A 23,319-nucleotide genomic window follows, 5' to 3' on the forward strand; every position below is an offset into this window, starting at 1 on the left:
TTTGCTTGTAAGCAGGAATCAGGAGGATATAATTGTGGTCAGATTTGCAAAATGGAGGGTGAGGGAGAGCTTTGTACGTATCTCTGTGTGTGGTGTAAAGATGGTCTAGAGTTTTTTCCCCTCTGGTTGCACATGTAACATGCTGGTGGAAATTAGGTAAAACAGATTGAAGTTTCCCTGCAGCATCGGAATGTGGTGGTAAATGGATGGCCTCTTGAAGCTCCGCCTCTGGATGAGCATTTTCTTGTTTGCTTCTGACTTTATACAGCTCGTTGAGTACAGTCTTAGTTCCAGCATCGGAATGTGGTGGTAAATGGATAGCTATGAAAAATATAGATGAAAACTCTCTGGTAAATAGTGGTAAATAGTGTGGTCTACAGCTCGAGATAATCTACTTCAGTAGAGCAAAACCTTGAGACTTCCCTAATATATGATTTTGCGCACCAGCTGTTATTGACAAATTGACACAGACCGCCACCCCTTGTCTTGCCGTAGGCAACTGTTCTGTCTTGTCGATGTACGGAAAAACCAGCCTACTGTACATTATCATGTCGTCGTTCAGACACGACTCTATTAATCATAAGACAGTACAGTTTTAATGTCCTGTTGGTGGGATAGTCTTGAACGGAGCTCATCCAGTTTATTCTCCAGTGATTGACATTGGCCAACAGAACGTATGGTAGAGGCCGGGTTACCCACTCTGCGATGAATTCTCACAAGGAACCCCGATCTCTGCCCCCTGTATTTCCATATTTTCTTCACGTGAATGACAGGGATTTGGGCCTGGTCTTGAAAAAGCAGTATATCCTTCGCTCCGGACTCATTAAAGAAAAAATCTTCATCCAGTTCAAAGTGAGTAATCGCTATTCTGATATCAAGAAGCTCTTTTCGGTCATAAGAGACGGTAGCAGCAACATTATGTATAAAATAAGTTACAAACAATGCGAGAAAACACACAAAATAACACAGTTGGTTAGGAGCCTGTAAAACGGCGGCCATCCTCTCCGGCGCCATCATCCCGGTTAAAGCTATAATCCCTTATTGATGTCACTTGTTAAATCCACTTCAATCAGTGTAGATGAAGGGGAGGAGACAGGTTAAAGGAGGATTATTAAGCATTGAGTCAATTGAGACATGGATTGTGTATGTGTGCCATTTAGATGGTGTTTGGGCAAGACAAAAATGTAAGTCTCTTTGAACGAGGTGTCGTATTAGGTTCCAGGCGCACTGGTTTCAAGAACTACAACACCACTGGGTTTTTTCACATTTAACAGTTTCCAGTGTGTATGAAGAATGGTCCACCACCCAAACACCCCCAGTCAACTTGTCACAACTGTGGGAAGCATTGGAGTCAACACGGACCAGCTTCCCTGTGGAATGCTTTCGACACCTTGTAGAGTCCTTTCCCTGATGATTTGAGGCTGTTGTGAAGACAAAAGTGGGTGAAACTTAATATTAGGAAGGTGTTCCTAATGTCTGGTGTACTCAGCGCCTTCAGAAAGTATTCATACCCCTTGACTTATTCCACATTTGTTGTGTTAATGCCCGAATTGAAAAAATGATGAAATAGATTTGTTTTCTAATCCATTTACACACAAAAACCCATAATAACAAAGTAACTTATTTACATAAGTGTTCACACCCCTGAGTCAATGCATGTTAGAATCACCTCTGGCAGCGATGACAGCTATGAGTCTATCTTGGTAAATCAGGTAGCCTAGTGGTTAGAGCATTGGACTAGTAACTGTAAGTGTTGAAAGATCGAATCCCTGAACTGACAAGGGAAAAATCTGTTGTTCTACCTCTGCCACTGTTCCTAGGCTGTCATTGAAAATAAGAATTTGTTCTTAACTGACTTCCCTGGTTAAATAAAGTTTTTTTTAAAGTCTATAAGAGCTTTGCACACCTGGAATTTGCACATTATTCATTAAAAAAATGAATCAAACTCTTTCAAATTGGTTTTCAAATTGGTTGTTGATCATTGCTAGACAGCCATTTTCACGTCTTGCCATAGATTTTCAAGCCGATCAAAACTGTTACTTGGACAATTAGGAACATTCAATATTGTCATAGTAAGCAACTCTGGTGTATATTTGGCTTTTTGTTTTAGGTTATTGTCCTTCTGAAAGGTTAATTTGTGTCCCAGTGTCTTTTGAAAATCAGACTGAACCAGGTTTTTCTCTAGAGTTTTGCCTGTGCTTGGCTCTATTCTATTTATTTTATCCTAAATCACTTGATGACAAGCATACCCATAACATATTGCAGCCAGCACCATCCTTGAAAATATGAAGAGAGGTATTCACTGACATGTTGTGTTGGACATAGAGTTAATTTCTTTGCCAAATGTTTTGCAGTTTTACTTTAGTGCCTTATTGCAAACAGAATGCATGTTTTGTAATATTTTTATTCTGACATGTTTCCTTCTTCTCACTTTGTCATTTAGATTTGCATTATGGAGTAAGTACAATGTTGTTGATCTATCCTCAGTTTTCTCCTATCACAGCCATTAAACTATGTAACTCTTTTAAAGTCACCACTGGTATCATGGTGAAATCAGTGGAGGCTGCTGAGGGGAAGACAACTGTCTTCCCCTCAGCAGCATGTCTGGAACGGAGCAAATGGAATAGAATCAAACACATGGAAAACGTGTTGGATGTATTTGGTACCATTCCACCTGTTCTGCTCCAGCTATTACCTTGAGTATGTTCTCCCCAATTAAGGTACCACCTACCTCCTGTGGGTGAAATCCCTGAGCGGTTTCCTTCCTCTCCGGCGACTGATTTAGGAAGGACGCCTGTACCTTTGTAGTGATTGGGTGTATTGAAAAACCATCCAAACTGTAATTAATATCTTCGCCATGCTCTTTTTACCCATCTACCAATATGTGCCCTTCTTTGTGAGTCATTGGAAAAGCTCCCAGTCTTTGTGGTTTAATCTATTTGAAATTCGCTGCTTGACCCCACACATACAGACAATTGTATGTGTGGCGAACAGAGATGAGGTAGTCATTGAAAAAATAATTTTAAACACTGGTACTGCACACAGAGTGATTCCATGCAACTTATGCGACTTGTTAAGCAAATCTTTACTCCTGAACTTATTTAGGCTTGCCATAGAAAAGGGGTTAAACGCCAATTGACACGAGATATTTCAGCTTTTCATGAATTTTTTTGACACCATAATGTGTAATTTTTGAAATAATTCCACATTATGGTGAATTGTGTGTAGGCTCGTGACACAAAATCTCAATTTAATCAATTTTAATGAGATATGTGAAATGTTGGACCAGTAAGACCAAAAGATTTCATGGAAATTGAATGTAAAGGTTTTCATTACAGTGCAATTAAAAAACAACCTTAAATTCAGCCTCAATTGTTTCTTTGATTTAACACTCAACATAAAAACTGACACGATAACTTCTAAATAGATATAAACTGAAAATATATTATATTGTTATTCAGGTAACTGCACAAAAGATGCAGAGAAACAGTAACTAGTGGATTTTAACAACATTCTGCCATCATGTAGACTTACTGCACCAACTTCCTGTCTTGTATCAGACCACTGTCTCTCCAACTAACTTTGTCTTCTCTCCTCAGTCATCATTGACTTTATATGGTCTTTAACTGCCTTCAGTAGACTAGTTGAACTCAGCAGTTCCTCTATACTGGAACCCATTAAACAGATGCTCTGTGAACGCATCACTCCAAATAAATTGTTTAAAATAAAGAGTAGCCTACATCATCGTATTACCACTATAGTAACAGTTAAACACTTTTCATTCCAGCAAATTCTACAAATATGCAGATAATCAAAGAGCACACAATTACAAATGTAACAAAAGTATAAATAGAAAATGAATACACAATGACAATACTGTACATAAAAAGACTTAAAACCCATTGGCAAAATACATAAAATGCACCTCTTTTATTCACTTGAGCATAAAGACCATCTAGGTTGTTAAGTGGTGGTTACTGGTTCCCTCTACCGACCCTGGCCTGGTTAGAGCACACTGTCCCAGCCGGGGAGTTCTGTGGAGAGAACACAGAGAAAGGAACAGTTGTCAGGACCGACACTTCAGAAGAATAATGACTTCATAGTTACTGTTGGTTACACAAACACAGTATTCATTCAATTCTTCCTTAAACACACATTCTAGATGGGTTTTAAAAGTTGAGTCTAACATTCCCACCTGTCCCTGTGAACGGTCTGTCATGTCAAACCCACTGGGGAGTCTAGATGTTCTCCTCCTCCTGGAAGACAAGAATAAAGGTATTTTGACATCATTTAGGTTTTCATATACAAAAGCACAATCAGCATGATAAATATGTTTGCATTGAGGCTGGGAATATCTTTTTACCATGCAAAGAATACGACCAGGCTGAAAAGGAAAAGCAACCCCAAGGTTTTTCCTACAATCTCATAAACCTTTGGGTTAACAGGCTCTTCTTGCCCTGTAAATAAAACACATATTATGGTCATCTGTTCCTAAAAGAGGAAACATTTTGCACATTGTCTAACATTACAATTTACACATATATTGTAGATGTACAGATGTAAGGTCTTAATTTATCTAGTATTGTTGCAGGAAAATAATCCTGCAGCAAAAGGATTTGAACGTTTCCTCCGTAATGTTGTTCCATTGGTGGTGAGGCTATTAGCTGGACAAAATAAGGCTACATGAAAAGTGCAACAATATTAATATAACCACGTTTTAGTGCAGATTTCTGGTGAATTTATGCAAATCACAAAGTGTATCTGTGTTTCCCACAATGCAATAAACTTCTAAGCAACAGAATAGTGATCAAATTAAGATCCTACAGCTGTATCATACCTATATACATATAGCAGGCATGCTTTATCTGGTCTGTTCCACAAAAACAGGTATGACACATATAGCAGGCATGTAGAAGTATATCTCTTCTACATCTATCTATATCTATAATATTCTTAATGTTGTGCCGTATTGAATATGCCAATGCTTCTACCTTTAACAGCCAGCTGCACTTCCCTTGACTTCCCACAGCCGTGACTATTTCTTGCTTCACAGTAGTACAGTCCTCCATCACCAACAGTCACATTGAGTGAGTAGCTCTGTCCAGATGCTACCTGTGCTGGTTTACCCTCACTGATCTGGAACCAGGTGAAGTTTGTCACAGGAGGGTTGGCTGTACTGCTGCAGGTTAGATTAACACAGCTGCCCACTAATACTGGATCAGCTGGACTGATGGAGGCCAAGGTGTCCTTAGGAGAGACTGAGGGAGAGGGGTTAATTTAGAATGTATCTGATATGGTATATTGAATAGTCTCATCAAAACCACTCTATGACAATCATCAGTGTAAACATGATAGAATGATCTATTCTTCAGGAACCGGTGACTAAATATTACATGAAACGTTAAGCATCATGTTATGTTCAGCTGTCTTGTTGCTTGTCCCTACTGGGTAGACTGCAGTACAAGTGATGTTCTTCTCATGATGAAGGTATGACGGAGTGAAGGTCACCGTGGAGAGAACTGATTTGGTTTGGTCTGGATTCTCCTGCAGTTGGTTGTAAGGTGTGAACTGTGTTGGGAGAGTCCATGTCAGCTCAGGGGGGTGTTCAGGACAGGGAGCGACAGCAGAGCAGTTCAAACTGACAGGGGTCCCTTCCTTCACCTCACCTGAGACAGTAAGGATGGGACTGGAAGGCAAATCTGTAATACATTGTAGATAAATATATTTTACACTAATAGTTAAACTGTCCACTTGATCTACTCTTATCTTTGATGAATGGAATATAAACTGGGGAAAAAAGTTGGATAAAAGTTAAATTGTCTCTTACCACAGACAACTATATCAACATACTTTCCAGTGTCTGTTGCACGGAATAGTTGACTCTCAATCCTGAGGAAGTATTTATTAGTGTAACTGGTGGTTACATTGAAGAAGACTGTGGTGCAGTTCTTCTGGGACATGTTTCCAGTTATCTTCCCTTGATATCTGTTGTCTGTCGTACTACTGTTAAATATCACATTGTCCGGACGGGCAACAATGTATGGGCTTTCTTTAATCCACACTCCAAAGGTAAGTATTGTGCTGTTATATTTGTACTTATATTGGTTAGGAATATCAAATGAACATGGGATTTGCATACAGGAGCCAGTCAGTACATCCAGTCTATCTGGCATTGTGGTGATCAAACCTCGTTGGCCAAAACAGGCCAAAACACCTGCAACATAAAGGACAACATCAGGGAGGTTCTGATATATTTTCTGTAAAATCCAATGATATGTATTAGCCCTAGATGACGGACAGGGGCCTCTGTTTGGAGGCAACTGCATAACCATCTTGTAACTCCTCCTCCAGTGTAAAAGAAATGTTGGAAGATATAGAAATGCATTTATTAATTTCTATATTCGTTTTAGACAAGTATATTCTATTACAGACACCTTAATGCAAACTTTTAAATTATATTTTGTGACCTGCAACACTTCTTTCAACAGAGAGACCCTGCCCTTGCTCCAGCCAATGATTGCATCTTGTATCTCACTGAACTGGTATTATCCAATGACTAATTCATCTTTGAGTCAGAGTTTTCAAATTCGGTGTGTAGCCATGGACCATTTGACCGCAACTATGCAATCCTGTATGTGGAACAATTTGAAGAACAACTCACTTCAAAACAGAGACACACCCCTTTATTTCTAAAATCCTCCTATGGAAGAAATACATAGATGATGTCTTTGTGCTCTGGGAAGGAAGTCAGCAGGAACTAAATGAATTCCAAACTCTGCTAAACGAGAGCTCTGAATATCTCAAATTCACCATGCAGACTGTTGAGAGAAAATTAAACTACCTGGACTTATGGATCATCAAAGAGAATGATGCGATACATACAGACTTGTATACAAAGCCAACAGACCTAAATACCCTGCTACGTGGGGATAGTATGCATCCCCTTCCCCTCAGGAATGGTCTACCATATAGCCAGTTATTCAGGGTTAAATGAATCTGTTGCCAACAGTCAGAATTTGACAGCAACACTTAGAAAAAAAGAAGAAAAAAAGAAGAGGCTACAGGGAAAAAACTATTGATGATGCAATGATGAAAATATCTCAAAATCCAAGAGAGGAATTGCTAAAAACTAAACTAAGTATTTTGCACTAAGTACACCAAGTGTTCAGAGAAAGTGAAAGCATTCCTGAAAAAGCACTGGCATATTCTGCAATCAGACAAAACAATTGCACACCTCTTCAATGAACCCCCACTGGTGATCTATAAGCATGGTCCAATATTGAGGACAGCTTAGTGAGATCTGACCTGCCCCCTGAGCCCACTCAGACACTCTTGACACACAATCCAAATGGGAACTACAAATGTGGCTCATGTTAACAGTGCAATAGCACAACAAAAACATCTTTCTTCAGACACTCTCATACAGGTGGAAAAATCCCTGTTAGGGGTATCATCTCTTGCAAGAAAAAGGGAGTAATCTATCTCATCACATGTTCATGTGGAAAAGCCAACGTAGGACAAACGAAAAGACAATTAAAACAATGCATAGCTGAACACCGCAGCTCAATCAGGTGTAAGAACACTGACTATCCAGTAGCAGATCACTTTGTTGAAGGTAACCATCCCATCTCCTCCCTCAAATACACACTCATATACACACGCATTGAGCATGTTGGTCTACCAAGGAGAGGAGGTATTTAAAAACATTGACCAATACTGTCTTAAAATTGAAATTGGTCTCAATCCGTTCTTATGAACTGTCAGGTTTTGGCCAAGACTGTTCGGGTTTTGGTCACTAGATGTCCCCATTGCACCTTTTTTGTACCTTTTGTTTTTCTTGCTCTAATTATTGTTTGCACCTGTAGGTCATTCCCTTGTTAGTATTTAAACCCTGTGTGTTCCTTAGTTCCTTGCTCAGTGTTTGTAAGTTAGCACCCAGCCCCAGCCCCAGCCCCAGCCCCAGCCCCAGCCCCAGCCCCAGCCCAAGCCTTGTTTTATTCAGAGATTTCTCTTGTTGGATTTTCCAGAGGTTCTCTGGTTTAGTTCTTGTGTATTATTTGAGTAGTCTTTTGAGGTTTGTTTTTCCCTGCTGTTTTTTACCACTTTGTGGAGTTTCTTTTGTATTTTGGAGGATTTCCATTTTGTGCCTTTTGGCTTTATTTTTGGACATTGTGGATTTAGTTTCTTTGCCTGAAGATTTTGTTCTTTATTAAACCACTATCGCTAGTACTGCTGTGTCTGCCTCATCTTCTGGGTTCTGACGATTATTAGTGACTGTTTCTCGCACCGGGTCCTGACAGTGAACAATTATTTTTAATAAAGAAGTCTTATAAATTAATCTATTCTTTCTACAGTTTATCAGAGTACAACCAAAATGTTCCCCATGTTGATGATGCTTATTATGCATTATGGATTAACCTAAATATTACATGTAACAACATTTTATGAAATTGGAAACAATTAAATATATGTGAAATTAAATTAAACAATAATGTATGTTGATGCTAATCTTATCTTATGCTAATGTTAATGATAACAATAGCCTAATATATTCAATATACTGTAAACTATTGTCTATTAACAGTTTCACTCAATTCATTCAAATTAAACTCATAATTATGACACACCCCTCACTATTGTCATTGGATGCACTATTTGCACTGTTTGTCTACATAACCTGGTTCAAGAATTCATGACTTTACCCTGAAGAAGGCACAGTGATGCCGAAACGTTGGTGTTTTACCCAATAAATGACTGGGAGTTTATATAGATAGAGTGTGCAACTCTCTTTGTTTTTATAGCTTACAGTGTATTCACCATTAGTCAGCACCTCTACAATAAGTCATTTTCTCTGGGTGTGCTCCAGCTCATGCTTTTATATGACCTGAACATAACAAATAAAATAAAAACATGTAAAGATATTAAAGGATTTTATTTATAGAGTACTAACTTTTCTGTCCCATCTACAACAAAATACTTGTAATACATGTAATTTTGTCCTTGAAACATTTTATTGAAATATTGTAGAATTCCATTAATTCTTATGGAGGACTGCTTCTTCTGGGGAGTATCATATATAGAGACCGGTGGATTTAAAGTCTCTCATTGGCCGTTACATAGCATCAGCACTCCAGCATTTTTTATACACATCACAAGGATTGAGGTGACATGTGTTTGTGAGCACAGGACCACTAGTTTGAGCCCGGTATGGGGATGGGGACAGTGGTGGAAGCTATACTGTTAACCGCACACTGACGTCGGATTCACATGCACATACAATGACATGAAACAGTATTTCCCACTTTCTGGTTCTCTATTTTTGCTTCTTTATTACTGAATGTTATCAGATCTTCAACCATAACCTGTTAGATAAAGGGAACTTGAGTTTACAAATAACAAACAAATAGTTTTAGTTATTTAATTTATTTCATTAACAAAGTTATGCAACACCCAAATCCCCTGTGTGAAAAAGTAATTGCCCCCTTACTCTCAATAACTGGTTGTGCCACCATTTCAAAACACACAATCAAGACTACATGAAAATTGATTAAAAGTACCAATTTAAAGTTTTGTAATGGCCTAGTCAAAGTCCAGACCTAATCCCAAATGAGACATTGTTACAGTTCATGATTGAAAACCCGCAAATGTCGCTGAGTTAAATCAGTTCTGCATGGGACAGTGGGACACAATTCCTCCACAGCAACGTGAGAGACTGATCAACAACTACAGGAAGCATTTGGTTGGAGTCATTTCAGCTGAAGGAGACACAACCAGTTATTGAGAGTAAGGGGGCAATTACTTTTTCCCACAGGGACATTGGGTGTTACATAACTTTGTTTTAGTAATAAATTAAATAAGTATGTAATTGTTGTTTTATTTGTTCACTCTGTTTCCATTTATCTAATTTCAGCTTTTGATTGAATATCTGATAACATTCAGTATCAAAAATATGCAAAAAACTTTTTCACAGGGGTGTTTGAATCCAGACAATTAAAATACAATAATCAGGAATTAACTGTACACTTTTCTACACAGTTATATAGCACATCCCATAAAATATAATGACTTGTGGTTATTCCTCTGTCTGATTCATAACTAGTTGTTGTTGTGTGGAAGACTCACCTGACATAAAGAGACCAATGAGAAAAAACATGTTCTCAGGACAAGCCATGTGAGAACTCACACACTACTGATCACCTGAAACAGTACAAACATACACTTACTGGTAGAGTAGCTTAACTCACACAACACATTGCATTGAACCATCTCCATATCAATACACTATGTCCTTCAGTTGTGAAGATAATACATGAACAAACAGCAGTACTTTAGAACATATTGAATCTCATTACTCAGAATGAATTACCTTTAATTTATTTTGAACATTCAAATTAACAGAAAATATATTGAAGATGTCGATACTTGCCTTAGACGGTAACGTAAACTGTCTACAGGAGAGACTGTCACACCCATAGTGTGGACTGACAAACTCATTTACTGAAATTCATGTGGCATATCTCACATCTCATCAGTGAAGTACTTCCTAATATGTGTATGAGAAATTATTTTAAAAGAATACTACAGTATTTAATGTTCCTCTTTCTGGGTAGGACAGGTCACCACATTTTGATACAGTCTGCTCCCAATAAATTGTTAAAATAAACTTTTGGCAGCATAACCATCTCCCTCTCCCGTATCTCTCAGGCTTGAATGGGAAAATCTGTGGGATTTTTAACAAATAGTTAAATTATGAACCAAAATCCACTATTAATTTATTCAATTAAAAAAGGGAAAAGTTTAATTTGAGTTCGATACAAAACATATGGTTGTCACATTATGTTTCAACATGAAAAACAGACTTGGTATGAAACTGTCACGATCGTCTACTGAAGAGAGTGAGGACCAAGGCGCAGCGAGTGAAAAGAACATCTTCTTTTATTCAAAAGAGAGAAAACATGAAACGAACACTATACACAAACTAAACAAACGACCGACCGTGAAGCTATAAACGTTGTGCACACACACACAGGCTACAAACGTTCAACATAGACAATTCCCCACAAACAGCTAAAGCCTATGGTTGCCTTAAATATGGCTCCCAATCAGAGACAACAATAACCAGCTGTCTCTAATTGAGACCCAATTCAGGCAACCATAGACTTTCCTAGATACCTACACTCAACCATAGACACAGCTAGACTACTATACTAAACATAAACCCAACTACTCTAATAAACCCCCTAAACCTTACAACCACCCTAGACACTACAAAAAACACATACATTCCCCATGTCACACCCTGACCTAACTAAAATAATTAAGAAAACAAAGAATACTAAGGCCAGGGCGTGACATAACCCCCCCCTTAAGGTGAGAACTCCGGGCGCACCAGCACATAGTCTAGGGGAGGGTCTGGGTGGGCGTCCATCCACGGCGGCGGCTCCGGCACTGGTCGTGGTCCCCACCCCACCATAGTCACTACCCGCTTTCTTAACCCCACTGGAATAAGGGGCAGCACCGGACTAAGGGGCAGTACCGGACTAAGGGGCAGCACCAGGATAAGGGACAGCACCAGGATAAGTACCAGGATAAGGGGCAGCACCAGGATAAGGGGCAGCTCCGGACTGAGGTACGGCAGCTCCGGACTGAAGGGCAGCACCGGACTGAATGGCGGATCCTGGCTGGACGGCTCTGGCGGATCCTGGCTGGACGGCTCATGGCTGGCTGACGGATCTGGCTGCTCATGGCTGGCTGACGGATCTGGCTGCTCATGGCTGGCTGACGGATCTGGCTGCTCATGGCTGGCTGACGGATCTGGCCGCTCATGGCTGGCTGACGGATCTGGCCGCTCATGGCTGGCTGACGGATCTGGCCGCTCATGGCTGGCTGACGGATCTGGACGCTCATGGCTGGCTGACGGCTCTGGACGCTCATGGCTGGCTGACGGCTCTGGACGCTCATGGCTGGCTGACGGCTCTGGACGCTCATGGCTGGCTGACGGCTCTGGACGCTCATGGCTGGCTGACGGCTCTGGACGCTCATGGCTGGCTGGCGGCTCTGGACGCTCATGGCTGGCTGGCGGTTCTGGCAGATCCTGTCTGGTTGGCGGCTCTGGCAGATCCTGTCTGGTTGGCGGCTCTGGCAGATCCTGTCTGGTTGGCGGCTCTGGCAGATCCTGTCTGGTTGGCGGCTCTGGCAGATCCTGACTGACGAATGGCTCTAGCGGCTCCTGACTGACGATCGGCTCTGACGGCTCGGGACAGACGGGCGGCTCTAATGGCACTGGGCAGACGGATGGCTCAGATGGCGCTGGGGAGATGGATGGCTCAGATGGCGCTGGGGAGACGGATGGCTCAGATGGCGCTGGGGAGACGGATGGCTCAGATGGCGCTGGGGAGACGGATGGCTCAGATGGCGCTGGGGAGACGGATGGCTCAGATGGCGCTGGGGAGACGGATGGCTCAGATGGCGCTGGGGAGACGGATGGCTCAGATGGCGCTGGGGAGACGGATGGCTCAGATGGCGCTGGGGAGACGGATGGCTCAGATGGCGCTGGAGAGACGGATGGCTCTGGCCGGATAAGGCGCACTGTAGACCTGGTGCGTGGTACCGGAACTGGAGGCACCGGGCTAAGGACACGCACCTTCAGGCTAGTGCGGGGAGAAGGAACAGGGCATACTGGACCCTGGATACGCACATTAGGCCTAGTGCGTGGTGCCGGCACTGGTGGTACCGGGCTGGGGACACGCACTTCAAGGCTAGTGCGGGGAGCAGCAACAGGATGCACAGGACTCTGGGGACACACAGGAGGCTTGGTGCGTGGTGTAGGCACTGGTGGTAATGGGCTGGAGACACGCACCATTGGACGAGTGCATGGAGGAGGAACAGGGCTCTGGAGACACACTGGAAGCCTGGTGCGTGGTGTTGGCACTGGTGGAACAGGACTGGGGCGGGGAGGTGGCGCCGGAAATACCGGACCGTGCAGGCGTACTGGCTCCCATGAGCACCGAGCCTGCCCAACCTTACCTGGTTGAATGCTCCCCGTCGCCCGACCAGTGCGGGGAGGTGGAATAACCCGCACCGGGCTATGTAGGCGAACCGGGGACACCATGCGTAAGGCTGGTGCCATGTAAGCCGGCCCGAGGAGACGCACTGGTGGCCAGATAGGTAGAGCCGGCTTCATGGCACTTGGCTCAATGCTCAATCTAGCCCTACCAGTGCGGGGAGGTGGAATAACCCGCACTGGGCTATGCACACGTACAGGAGACACCGTGCGCTCTACTGCGTAACACGGTGTCTGCCCGTACTCTCGCTCTCCACGGTAAGTACAGGGAGTATGCGCAGGTCTCCTACCTGACTTCGCCACACTCCCTTTAAGCCCCCCCCAAGAAATTTTTTGGGCTGACTCACAGGCTTCCTACCGCTTCGTTTAGCTGCCTCCATTCGCCGGTATCCCTCCGCGCACTGCGCCAGAGAATCCCAGGCGGGCTCACGCATTCGCCCTGGGTCGATCGCCCACCTGTCAATCTCCTCCCACGTAGTGTAGTCCAGATTACGCTCCCATTGCCATTCCTCCTTGCGTTGCTCCTGTTGCCGCTGATCACGCTGCTTGATCCGTTGGTGGGGAATTCTGTCACGATCGTCTACTGAAGAGAGTGAGGACCAAGGCGCAGCGCGTGAAAAGAACATCTTATTTTATTCAAAAGAGAGAAAACATGAAACGAACACTATACACAAACTAAACAAACGACCGACCGTGAAGCTATAAACGTTGTGCACACACACACACACACACACACACACACACACACACACACACACACACACACACACACACACACACACACACACACACACACACACACACACACACACACACACACACACACACACACACACACACACACACACACACACACACACACACACACACACACACACACACACACACACACACACACACACACACACACACACACACACACACACACACACGGCTACAAACGTTCAACATAGACAATTCCCCACAAACAGCTAAAGCCTATGGTTGCCTTAAATATGGCTCCCAATCAGAGACAACAATAACCAGCTGTCTCTAATTGAGACCCAATTCAGGCAACCATAGACTTTCCTAGATACCTACACTCAACCATAGACACAGCTAGACTACTATACTAAACATAAACCCAACTACTCTAATAAACCCCCTAAACCTTACAACCACCCTAGACACTACAAAAAACACATACATTCCCCATGTCACACCCTGACCTAACTAAAATAATTAAGAAAACAAAGAATACTAAGGCCAGGGCGTGACAGAAACAGAGTAACTGTAATTGTATCTGACTGATTCTCACACACAACTCAACTTCTCCTACACCAATTTCCTCTTTGAAGTCTATTTGCCAAGAAGAGCCTGGTGGGCTGGAAGCCACAGAGACACTCTTTTCACTCCACTTTGATACGGAATTTACTTTTTCGTAGCAGTTTACAAGAACTTATGAGGCAGGTTAAGAGACTGAGGTTAAGGTTAGGTAAAATAGTTAGGTTTAGGGAAAATGCTCTCCTAATCAGGGTTGAATGACCGCATTTGGGACCCTGAGCTTACTTTCCTGCATTTCAACACATTTTGCCATGGTGCAGAGAGGAACAATTGCTATTTGATAATGCTATTCTACACAATTTGCAATGAGGCTGAGACAAAATGTGTCAGTTTTGAAGCTAATTCCCTGCTATTCGACACATTTTGCCATGAGCAGGTATATCTCACTGGTCACCCCCAAAGCCAATTCTTCCTTTGGCCGCCTCTCCTTCCAGTTCTCTGCTGCCAATGACTGGAACAAACTGTAAAAATCAATAAAGCTGGAGACTCTTACCTCCCTCACTAGCTTTAAGCACCAGCTGTCAGAGCAGCTCACTGATCTCTGCGTCTGTACATAGCTCCTCTGTAAATAGCCCATACAATCTACCTCATCCCCATACTGTATTTATTTATTTATCTTGCTCCTTTGCACCCCTGTATCTCTACTTGCATATTCATCTTCTGCACATTCTACCATTCCAGTGTTTAATTGCTATATTGTAATTACTTCGCCACCATGGCCTATTTATTGCCTTACCTCTCTTATCCTACCTCATTTGCTGTATATAGATTTTTCTACTGTATTATTGATTGTATGTTTGTTTATTCCATGTGTAACTCTGTGTTGTTGTATGTGTCGAACTGCTTTGCTTTATCTTGGCCAGGTCGCAGTTGCAAATGAGAACTTGTTCTCAACTAGCCTACATGGTTAAATAAAGGTAGAATATATATATATAAAAATAATAATAAATGAGGTCGATAGGAAAGGTTTCAGTTTTAAAGCTAATTTCCTGTAATTCTACACATTTTGCTATCACATGCTATCTGGGGCCGTTTGGTAATCTGTCCCTGCTCCTAACCTGCAACCAAAATTATTTGGCGTGAAAAGAGTGGGTCCCGTGTGCAACAGGAGAGAGCCAGCGACCTGCAGGGCAATGGGTGGCAGGGTAGACATGGGCCCTCTCTTCAACGGTCAAGTCTAGATGGGATAAAGCTTTTGTCAAATTGAAGTTGTATTCTTTTAGCATTTTAGCTAATCCTAACCCTTTTCCGTACTTTCATCTAATCATCATAACCTGATACGTTAATTATTCTAACCTGCTGCATAAATTCTGCTAAACTTGCTAGAAACAACATTTTGACAAAAGCTGTATCCCTTCTAGACAAAACCATCTTCGACCTGCCCAAGGTCTTCTGGGAGAAGGAGACCCAGGAGCTGAGGACGTACTTTACCCAGCAGGTGGAGGGAGAGCTGAAGGCTCTGGAGGACAGGGTCAGGAATTGAGAGGCGGAGGGACCAGATGATTCAGAGAGAGAAGAGAGAAAGTTTTGACTATTGGATATTACACTATGCTGATGCTGCAATATTGTGGGGATTGGGATATGGTGCGACTGACAAAAAAGGGACTAACCTTCTCATTTCAGTTTTGTGTTAACTGCTTTGCCTATATGTGGGTAAAATGTATTAAAATTACATGTCTGCATGCAGTTTAGGCTGCCACTCACTATCAATAGATATGTGAGTTGGTATTACGTAATATTTTTATTTTTTATTTAACCAGGCAAGTCAGTTATGTATGAACAACAACAATTCTTATTCACAATGATGGCCGAGGAACAGTGGGTTTACTTCGGGGGGGAAAACAACAGATTTTTATCTTGTCAACTCGGGATTTGATCTTGCAACTTTTCAGTTACTGGCCCAATGCTCTAACCACTAGGCTACCTGCTGCCTCAATAGCTCAGAACCAATGTCTAGCAGTATCTTCCCGACATCTAGTATACAAGTATACTGTACATTGACATTAGAAGGTTTTCATACCCCATAATAACAAAGTGAAAATGTGTTTTTAGAAAATTTTGCAGATTTTTGGAAAATTAAATACAAAAATATCTGATTCATATAAGTATTCACACCCCTGAATCAATACATGTTAGAATCCCCTTTGGCAGCGATTACAGTTTTGAGTCTATTTGGGAAAGCCTCAGAGCTTTTCACATGTGGATTGTACAATAGTTGCACATTATTTTCAAAATTCTTCAAGCTCTGTCAAGTTGATTGTTTCATCATTGCTAGCCATTTTCAAGTCTAGACATAGATTTCCAAGCCGATGTAAGTCAAAACTGTAACTAGGCCACTTAGGAACATTCAATGTCATCTTGGATAACAACGTCGCTGTATATTTGGCCTTGTGTTTTACTGGGAGATTGGTTTGGTGAAATCCTTAATTGGTTTATTTCCTCTCCGGCAACTGAGTTAGGAAGGACACCTGTATCTTTGTAGCGACTGGGTGATACAGCATCATAAGTGTCATTTATAACTTCACCATGCTCAAAGGGATATTCAATGTCAGATTTGTTTTCTTTTTACCCATCTACAAATGGTGCCTTTCTTTGTGAGGCATTTGAAAAGATCCCTGGTCTTTGTGGTTGAATCTGTTAGAAATGCACTGCTTGACTGAGGGACCTTACAGATAATTGTATGTGTGGGGTACAGAGATGAGGTAGTCATTCAAACATCATGTTAAACACTATTATTGCACACAGAGTGAGTCCATGCAACTTGTGACTTGTTAAGCAATTCTTTACTCCTGAAATTATTTAGGCTTGCCAAAATAAAGGGGTTGAATACTTATTGACTCCAGACATTTCAGCTTAAAATATAAATTTTTTCAATTATATAGTATTGGGTGTAGGCAAAGTGACACACAATCTAAATATAATCCATTTTAATGAAATATGTAAAATGTTCGACCAATAAGACCAAACGATTTCATTGAAATTCAGTGCAAATGTTTCAGTTGTTTCTTTTGTTAAACACTCAACATAAAAATTGACACAATAACTTCTAAATAGATATAAACTGAAAATAGATGATATTATAATTCTGGTAAAAGCACAAAAGATGCAGATAAACAGTGACTAGTAGATGTTAACACCATTCTGCCGTCATGTAGACTTAGCTATTCTGTTATATTTCGATGGCATTGCAATCAGTTTGGTCATCTCCCCCTAAACTTCCTCTAAAGTGATGTTAACTTCATGGCTTTGGGTAGTTTCAGCATTAATTCAGTACTTCCTTAGATACACTTTGTAGATGGTTTGAAAGTGTAGCCTTATTCCCACCTGTCCCTGTGGATTGTCTGTCCTTTCAAGTCCATCGTGGAGCCTCAAGTTTCTCCTCCTGGAAGACATTTAGAAAGGCCTTCTGAATGCACTGTGAGGGTTTTCATATGCAAAAGCACAAACACAGCAGAAATAAAATAATTTTGCGTTGATGCCAGGAATAGTTTTTACCATCCGAAACACTGATCAGGCTGATAAGCAGAAAGGCCCCCAGAGTTCCTGCTGCAACCCCAACAACCATTGGGTTAACAGGCTCTTGTTGCCCTGAAAATACAGCACATTTGATGGTCAATTCTCACAAAAAGATCTCTAAAGTACACTACATGACCAAGTGTATGTGGACACCTGCTCGTCGATCATCTAATTTCAAAAGTCAGGGGAATTAATATGGAATATAGAACGTCATTGTATGCTTTAGCGCTAACTTTACAGTTGGCACTATGCCTTGGGGCAGGTAGCGTTCTCCTGACATCCGCCAAACCCAGATTCCTCCATTGGACGGCCAAATGATGAAGCGTGATTCATCACTTCGGAGAACTTTACACCACTCCAGCCGATTCTTGGCATTGCGCATTGTGTGTGGCTGCTCTGCAATAGGAACCAATTTCATTAGGCTCCCGACGAACAGTTCTTGTGCTGATGTTTCTTCCAGAGACAGTTTGAAACTCGGGAGCGAATGTTGCAACTGAGGACTGATAATGTTTACGTGCTTCGAGCTTCAACACTCGGTGGTCCCATTCTGTGAGCTTGTGTGGCTTACCACTTCCCGGCTGAGACGTTGTTGCTCCTAGAGGATTCCACTTCACAATAACAGCACTTACAATTGACCTGGGCAGGGTAGAAATCTGACAAACTGACTTGTTGGAAAGGTGGCATCCTATGACTGTGCCACGTAAAAGTCAATAAGCTCTTCAGTTAGGCCATTCTACTGCCAACGTTTGTCTATAGAGATTGCATGGCTGTGTTCTCAATTTTATACACCTGTCAGCAAATGGGTGTGGCTGAAATAGCCGATTCTAATAATTTGAAGGGGTGTCCACGTACTTTTATATATACAGCGGCTTGCGAAAGTATTCACCCACTTCACATTTTTCCTATTTTGTTGCCTTACAACGTTGAATTAAAATGATTTTTGGGGGGGGTTTGTATAATTTGATTTACACAACATGCCTACCAATTTGAAGATGCAACATTTTTTATTATTTTTTATTGTGAAACAAACATGAAATAAGACAAAAAAAACTGACCACTTGAGCGTGCTTATTTATTCACCCCCCCAAAGTAAATACTTTGTAGAGCCACCTTTTGCAATAATTACAGCTGCAAGTCTCTTGGGGTATGTCTCTATAAGCTTGGCACATCTAGCCACTGGTATTTTTGCCCATTCTTCAAGGCAAAACTGCTCCAGGTCCTTCAAGTTGGATGGGTTCCGCTGATGTACAGCAATCTTTAAGTCATTCCACAGATTCTCAATTGGATTGAGGTCGGGGCTTTGACTAGGCCATTCCAAGACATTTGAATGATTCCCCTTAAACCACTAGAGTGTTGCTTTAGCAGTATGCTTAGGGTCATTGTCCTTCTGGAAGGTGAACCTCCGTCCCAGTCTCAAATCTCTGGAAGACTGAAACAGGTTTCCCTCAAGAATTTCCCTGTATAAACATGTATTTAGCACCATCCATCATTCCTTCAATTCTGACCAATTTCCCAGTCCCTGCTGATGAAAAACATCCCCACAGCATGATGTTGACACGACCATGCTTCACTGTGGGTATGGTGTTCTCGGGGTGATGAGAGGTGTTGGGTTTGTGCCAGACATAGGAGTTTCCTTGATGGCCAAAAATCTAAATTGTTGTCTCATCTGACCAGAGTACCTTCTTCCATATGTTTGGGGAGTCTCCCACATGCCTTTTGGCGAACACCAAACGTGTTTGCTTATTTTCTTCTGAAGCAATGGCTTTTTTATGGTCACTCGTCCGTAAAGCCCAGCTCTGTGGCGTTTATGGCTTGGTGGTCCCATGGACAGATATGTCAATCTCCGCTGTGGAGCTTTGCAGCTCCTTCAGGGTTATCTTTGGTCTCTTTGTTGCCTCTCTGATTAATACCCTCCTTGCCTGGTCCATGAGTTTTGGTGGGCGGCCCTCTCTTGGCAGGTTTGTTGTGGTGCCATAGTCCTTCCATTTTTTTAAATAATGGATTTAATGGTGATCCGTGGGATGTTCAAAGTTTCACATGTTTTTTTATAACCCAGCCCTGATCTGCACTTCTCCACAACTTTGTCCCTGACCTGTTTGGAGTGCTCCTTGGTCTTCATGGTGCCTCTTGCTTGGTGGTACCCCTTGCTTAGTGGTGTTGCAGACTCTGGGGCCTTTCAGAACAGGTGTATATGTATATATACTGAGATCATTTGACAAGATCATGTGACACTTAGATTGCACACAGGTGGACTATATTTAACTAATTATGTGACTTCTGAAGGTAATTGGTTGCACCAGATCTTATTTAGAGGCTTCATAGAAAAGGAGGTGAATACATATGCACGCACCACTTTTCCGTTTTTTTTATAAAAAATAATAATTTAAACAAGTAATTTTTTTCATTTCACTTCACAAAATTTGACTATTTTGTGTATGTCCATTACATGAAATCCAAATAAAAATCCATGTAGATTACAGGTTGTAATGCAACAAAATAGGCAAAACGCCAAGGGGGGTGAATACTTTTGCAAGGCACTGTATGGTGTATATTTAACCTAAGACTGTGCCCGACATTCCTGTTTTACCTTTAATAGCCAGCTGCACTTCCTTTAACTTGCCACAGCCTAGACTCTTTCTTGCTTCACGGTAGTACAGTCCTCCATCAACAGTCACATTAAGGGAGTAACTCAGTCCAGATGCTACCTGTATTGGTTAATCTCCACTGATCTGGAACCAGGTGAAGGTTGTCACAGGAGGGTTGGCTGTACTGCTGCAGGTCAGATTAACACAGCTGCCCACTAATACTGGATCAGCTGGACTGATGGAGGCCGAGGTGTCCTTAGGAGAGACTGAGGGAGAGGGGTTCACTTAGAATGTATCTGGATATGGTATATTGAATAGTCTCATCAAAACCACTCTATTACAATCATCAGTGAAAACATGATAGAATGATCTATTCTACAGGAACCGGTGACTAAATCTTACATGAAACGTGAAGCATCATGGTTTGTTCAGCTCTCTTGTTGCATGCCGATACTGGGTAGACTGCAGTACTAGTGATGTTCTTCTCATGATGAAGGTATGACGGAGTGAAGGTCACCGTGGAGAGAACTGATTTGGTTTGGTCTGGATTCTCCTGCAGTTGGTTGTCAGGTGTAAACTGTGTTGGGAGAGTCCATGTCAGCTCAGGGGGGTGTTCAGGAGAGGGAGCGACAGAAGAGCAGTTCAAACTGACAGGGTACCTTCACTTCACCTCACATGTTTACAGTTATCTTCCCTTGATGTATGTTGACTATCTCACTACTGTTAAATATCACAGTGTCTGGATGCTCACCAAACTGTGGTGATTCTTTAATCAACTCCAGAGGTCATTATTGTCTTTTTCAATTTAAAGTACGGCATATCAAATGAACATGGGATTTGCACACAGGAGCCAGTCAGTACATCCAGGTTATCTGGCAAATCTCGTTGACCAAAACAGGCCAAAACAACTGCAACGTTAAGAACATCAGGGAGGTTCTGATATATTTTCGGTACAGTCCAATGATATGTATTAACCCTAGATGACTGACAGGGGCCTCCGTTTGGAAGCCATTGCACAGCCATCTTGTTACTCCTCCTGCACTTTAAATAAAGATGTTGGAAGCTATAGAAATGCATTTATTAATGTCTACATCCATTTTGACAAGTATATTCTAATACAGACACCTTAATGCAAACTTTTAAATGATATTTTGTGAAACTGCAACACTTCCTTCAACAGAGAGACCCTACCCTTTCTCCAGCCAATGATTGCATCTTGCAACTTGCTGAACTGGTATTATCCAATAATTACTTCATCTTTGAGTCAGACCTTTTCCTTCAAATTCGGTGTAGCCATGGGCTCTTCAAAGGAGGAGACACTCTAGACCCAAACTGCTACAGACGTATATATATTTTCTACCCTGCCTTTCTAAGGTCTTTGAATGCCAAGTTAACAAACAGAATACCGACCATTTCGAATCTCACCGTACCTCCTCTGCTATGCAATCTGGTTTCAGAGCTGGTCATGGGAGCACCTCAGCCACGCTCAAGGTCCTAAACGATATCATAACCGCCATGGATAAGAGACATTACTGTGCAGCCGTATTCATTGACCTGGCTAAGGCTTTCGACACTGTCAATCACAACATTCATATTGGCAGACTCAACAGCCTTGGTTTCTCAAATGATTGGCTCGCTTGGTTCACCAACTACTTCTCCTATAGAGTTAAGTAAGTCAAATCGGAGGGCCTGTTGTCCGGACCTCTGGCAGTCTCTATGGGGGTGCCACAGGGTTCAATTCTCGGGCCGACTCTCTTCTCTGTATTTGTCAATAATGTCGCTCTTTGATCCACCTCTACGCAGACGACACCATTCTGTATACCTCTGGCCCTTCGTTGGACACTGTGTTAACTAACCTCCAGATGAGCTTCAATGCCATACAACTCTCCTTCCGTGGCCTCCAACTGCTCTTAAATGCAAGTAAAACTAAATGCATGCTCTTCAACCGATCGCTGCCCGCACCTGCCCGCCCGTCCAGCATCACTACTCTGGACGGTTCTGATATGTGGACAACTACAAATATCTAGGTGTCTGGTTAGACTGTAAACTCTCCTTCCAGACTCACATTAAACATCTCCAATCCAAAATTAAATCTAGAATCGGCTTCATATTTCACAACAAAGCATCCTTCACTCATGCTGCCAAACATACCCTCGTAAAACTGACCATCCTATCGATCCTCGACTTCGGCGATGTCATTTACAAAATAGCCTCCAACACTACTCAACAAATTGGATGCAGTCTATCACAGTGCCATCTGTTTTGTCACCAAAGCCCCATACACTACCCACCATTGTGACCTGAATGCTCTCGTTGGCTGGACCTCGCTTCATACTCGTCGCCAAACCCACTGGCTCCAGGTCATCTACAAGTCTCTGCAAGGTAAAGCCCCGCCTTATCTCTGCTCACTGGTCACCATAGCAGCACCCACCCGTAGCACACGCTCCAGCAAGTATATCTCACTGGTCACCCCGAAAGCCAATTCTTCCTTTGGCCGCATCGCCTTCCAGTTCTCTGGTGCCAATGACTGGAAAAAACTCAAAAAATCTTTGAAGCTGGAGACTCTTACCTCCCTCACTAGCTTTAAGCACCAGCTGTCAGAGCAGCTCACAGATCACTGCACCTGTACATAGCTCATCTGTAAATAGCCCATCCAATCTGCCTCATCCCCATACTGTATTTATTTATTTATTTATCTTGCTCCTTTGCACCCCAGTATCTCAACTTGCACGTTCATCTTCTGCACATCCTACCATTCAGTGTTTAAAACTTCTTTGCGACTGGGGGGCAGTATTGAGTAGCTTGGATGAATATGGTGCCCAGAGTAAAATG

At 42.2% G+C, this 23,319-nt stretch overlaps 1 protein-coding gene across 2 annotated transcripts in view; it reads right to left on the reverse strand.

Annotated features, from left to right (window-relative positions):
• Positions 1 to 3,350: 3,350 nt before the first annotated feature.
• LOC139583332 (myelin-associated glycoprotein-like) overlaps positions 3,351 to 23,319 on the reverse strand; it is a 99,220-nt gene continuing 79,251 nt past the window's right edge. Inside the window, exons 1-6 of one of the 2 annotated variants that reach the window (XM_071414295.1) lie at positions 5,828 to 7,564; positions 5,394 to 5,699; positions 4,992 to 5,258; positions 4,364 to 4,457; positions 4,196 to 4,256; positions 3,351 to 4,034 (exon numbers count right to left, since the gene is read on the reverse strand). In XM_071414295.1, coding sequence (XP_071270396.1) covers positions 3,975 to 4,034; positions 4,196 to 4,256; positions 4,364 to 4,457; positions 4,992 to 5,258; positions 5,394 to 5,699; positions 5,828 to 6,332 — 1,293 coding nt within the window. In that variant the 5' untranslated portion in view covers positions 6,333 to 7,564 and the 3' untranslated portion in view covers positions 3,351 to 3,974. Of the gene's footprint in view, positions 4,035 to 4,195; positions 4,257 to 4,363; positions 4,458 to 4,991; positions 5,259 to 5,393; positions 5,700 to 5,827; positions 7,565 to 23,319 lie in introns of those variants that run through there. The other variant, XM_071414296.1, reaches the window with a different exon arrangement.

Source organism: Salvelinus alpinus, chromosome 8 (assembly GCF_045679555.1).
Source record: "Salvelinus alpinus chromosome 8, SLU_Salpinus.1, whole genome shotgun sequence".
Lineage (NCBI taxonomy): Eukaryota > Metazoa > Chordata > Actinopteri > Salmoniformes > Salmonidae > Salvelinus > Salvelinus alpinus.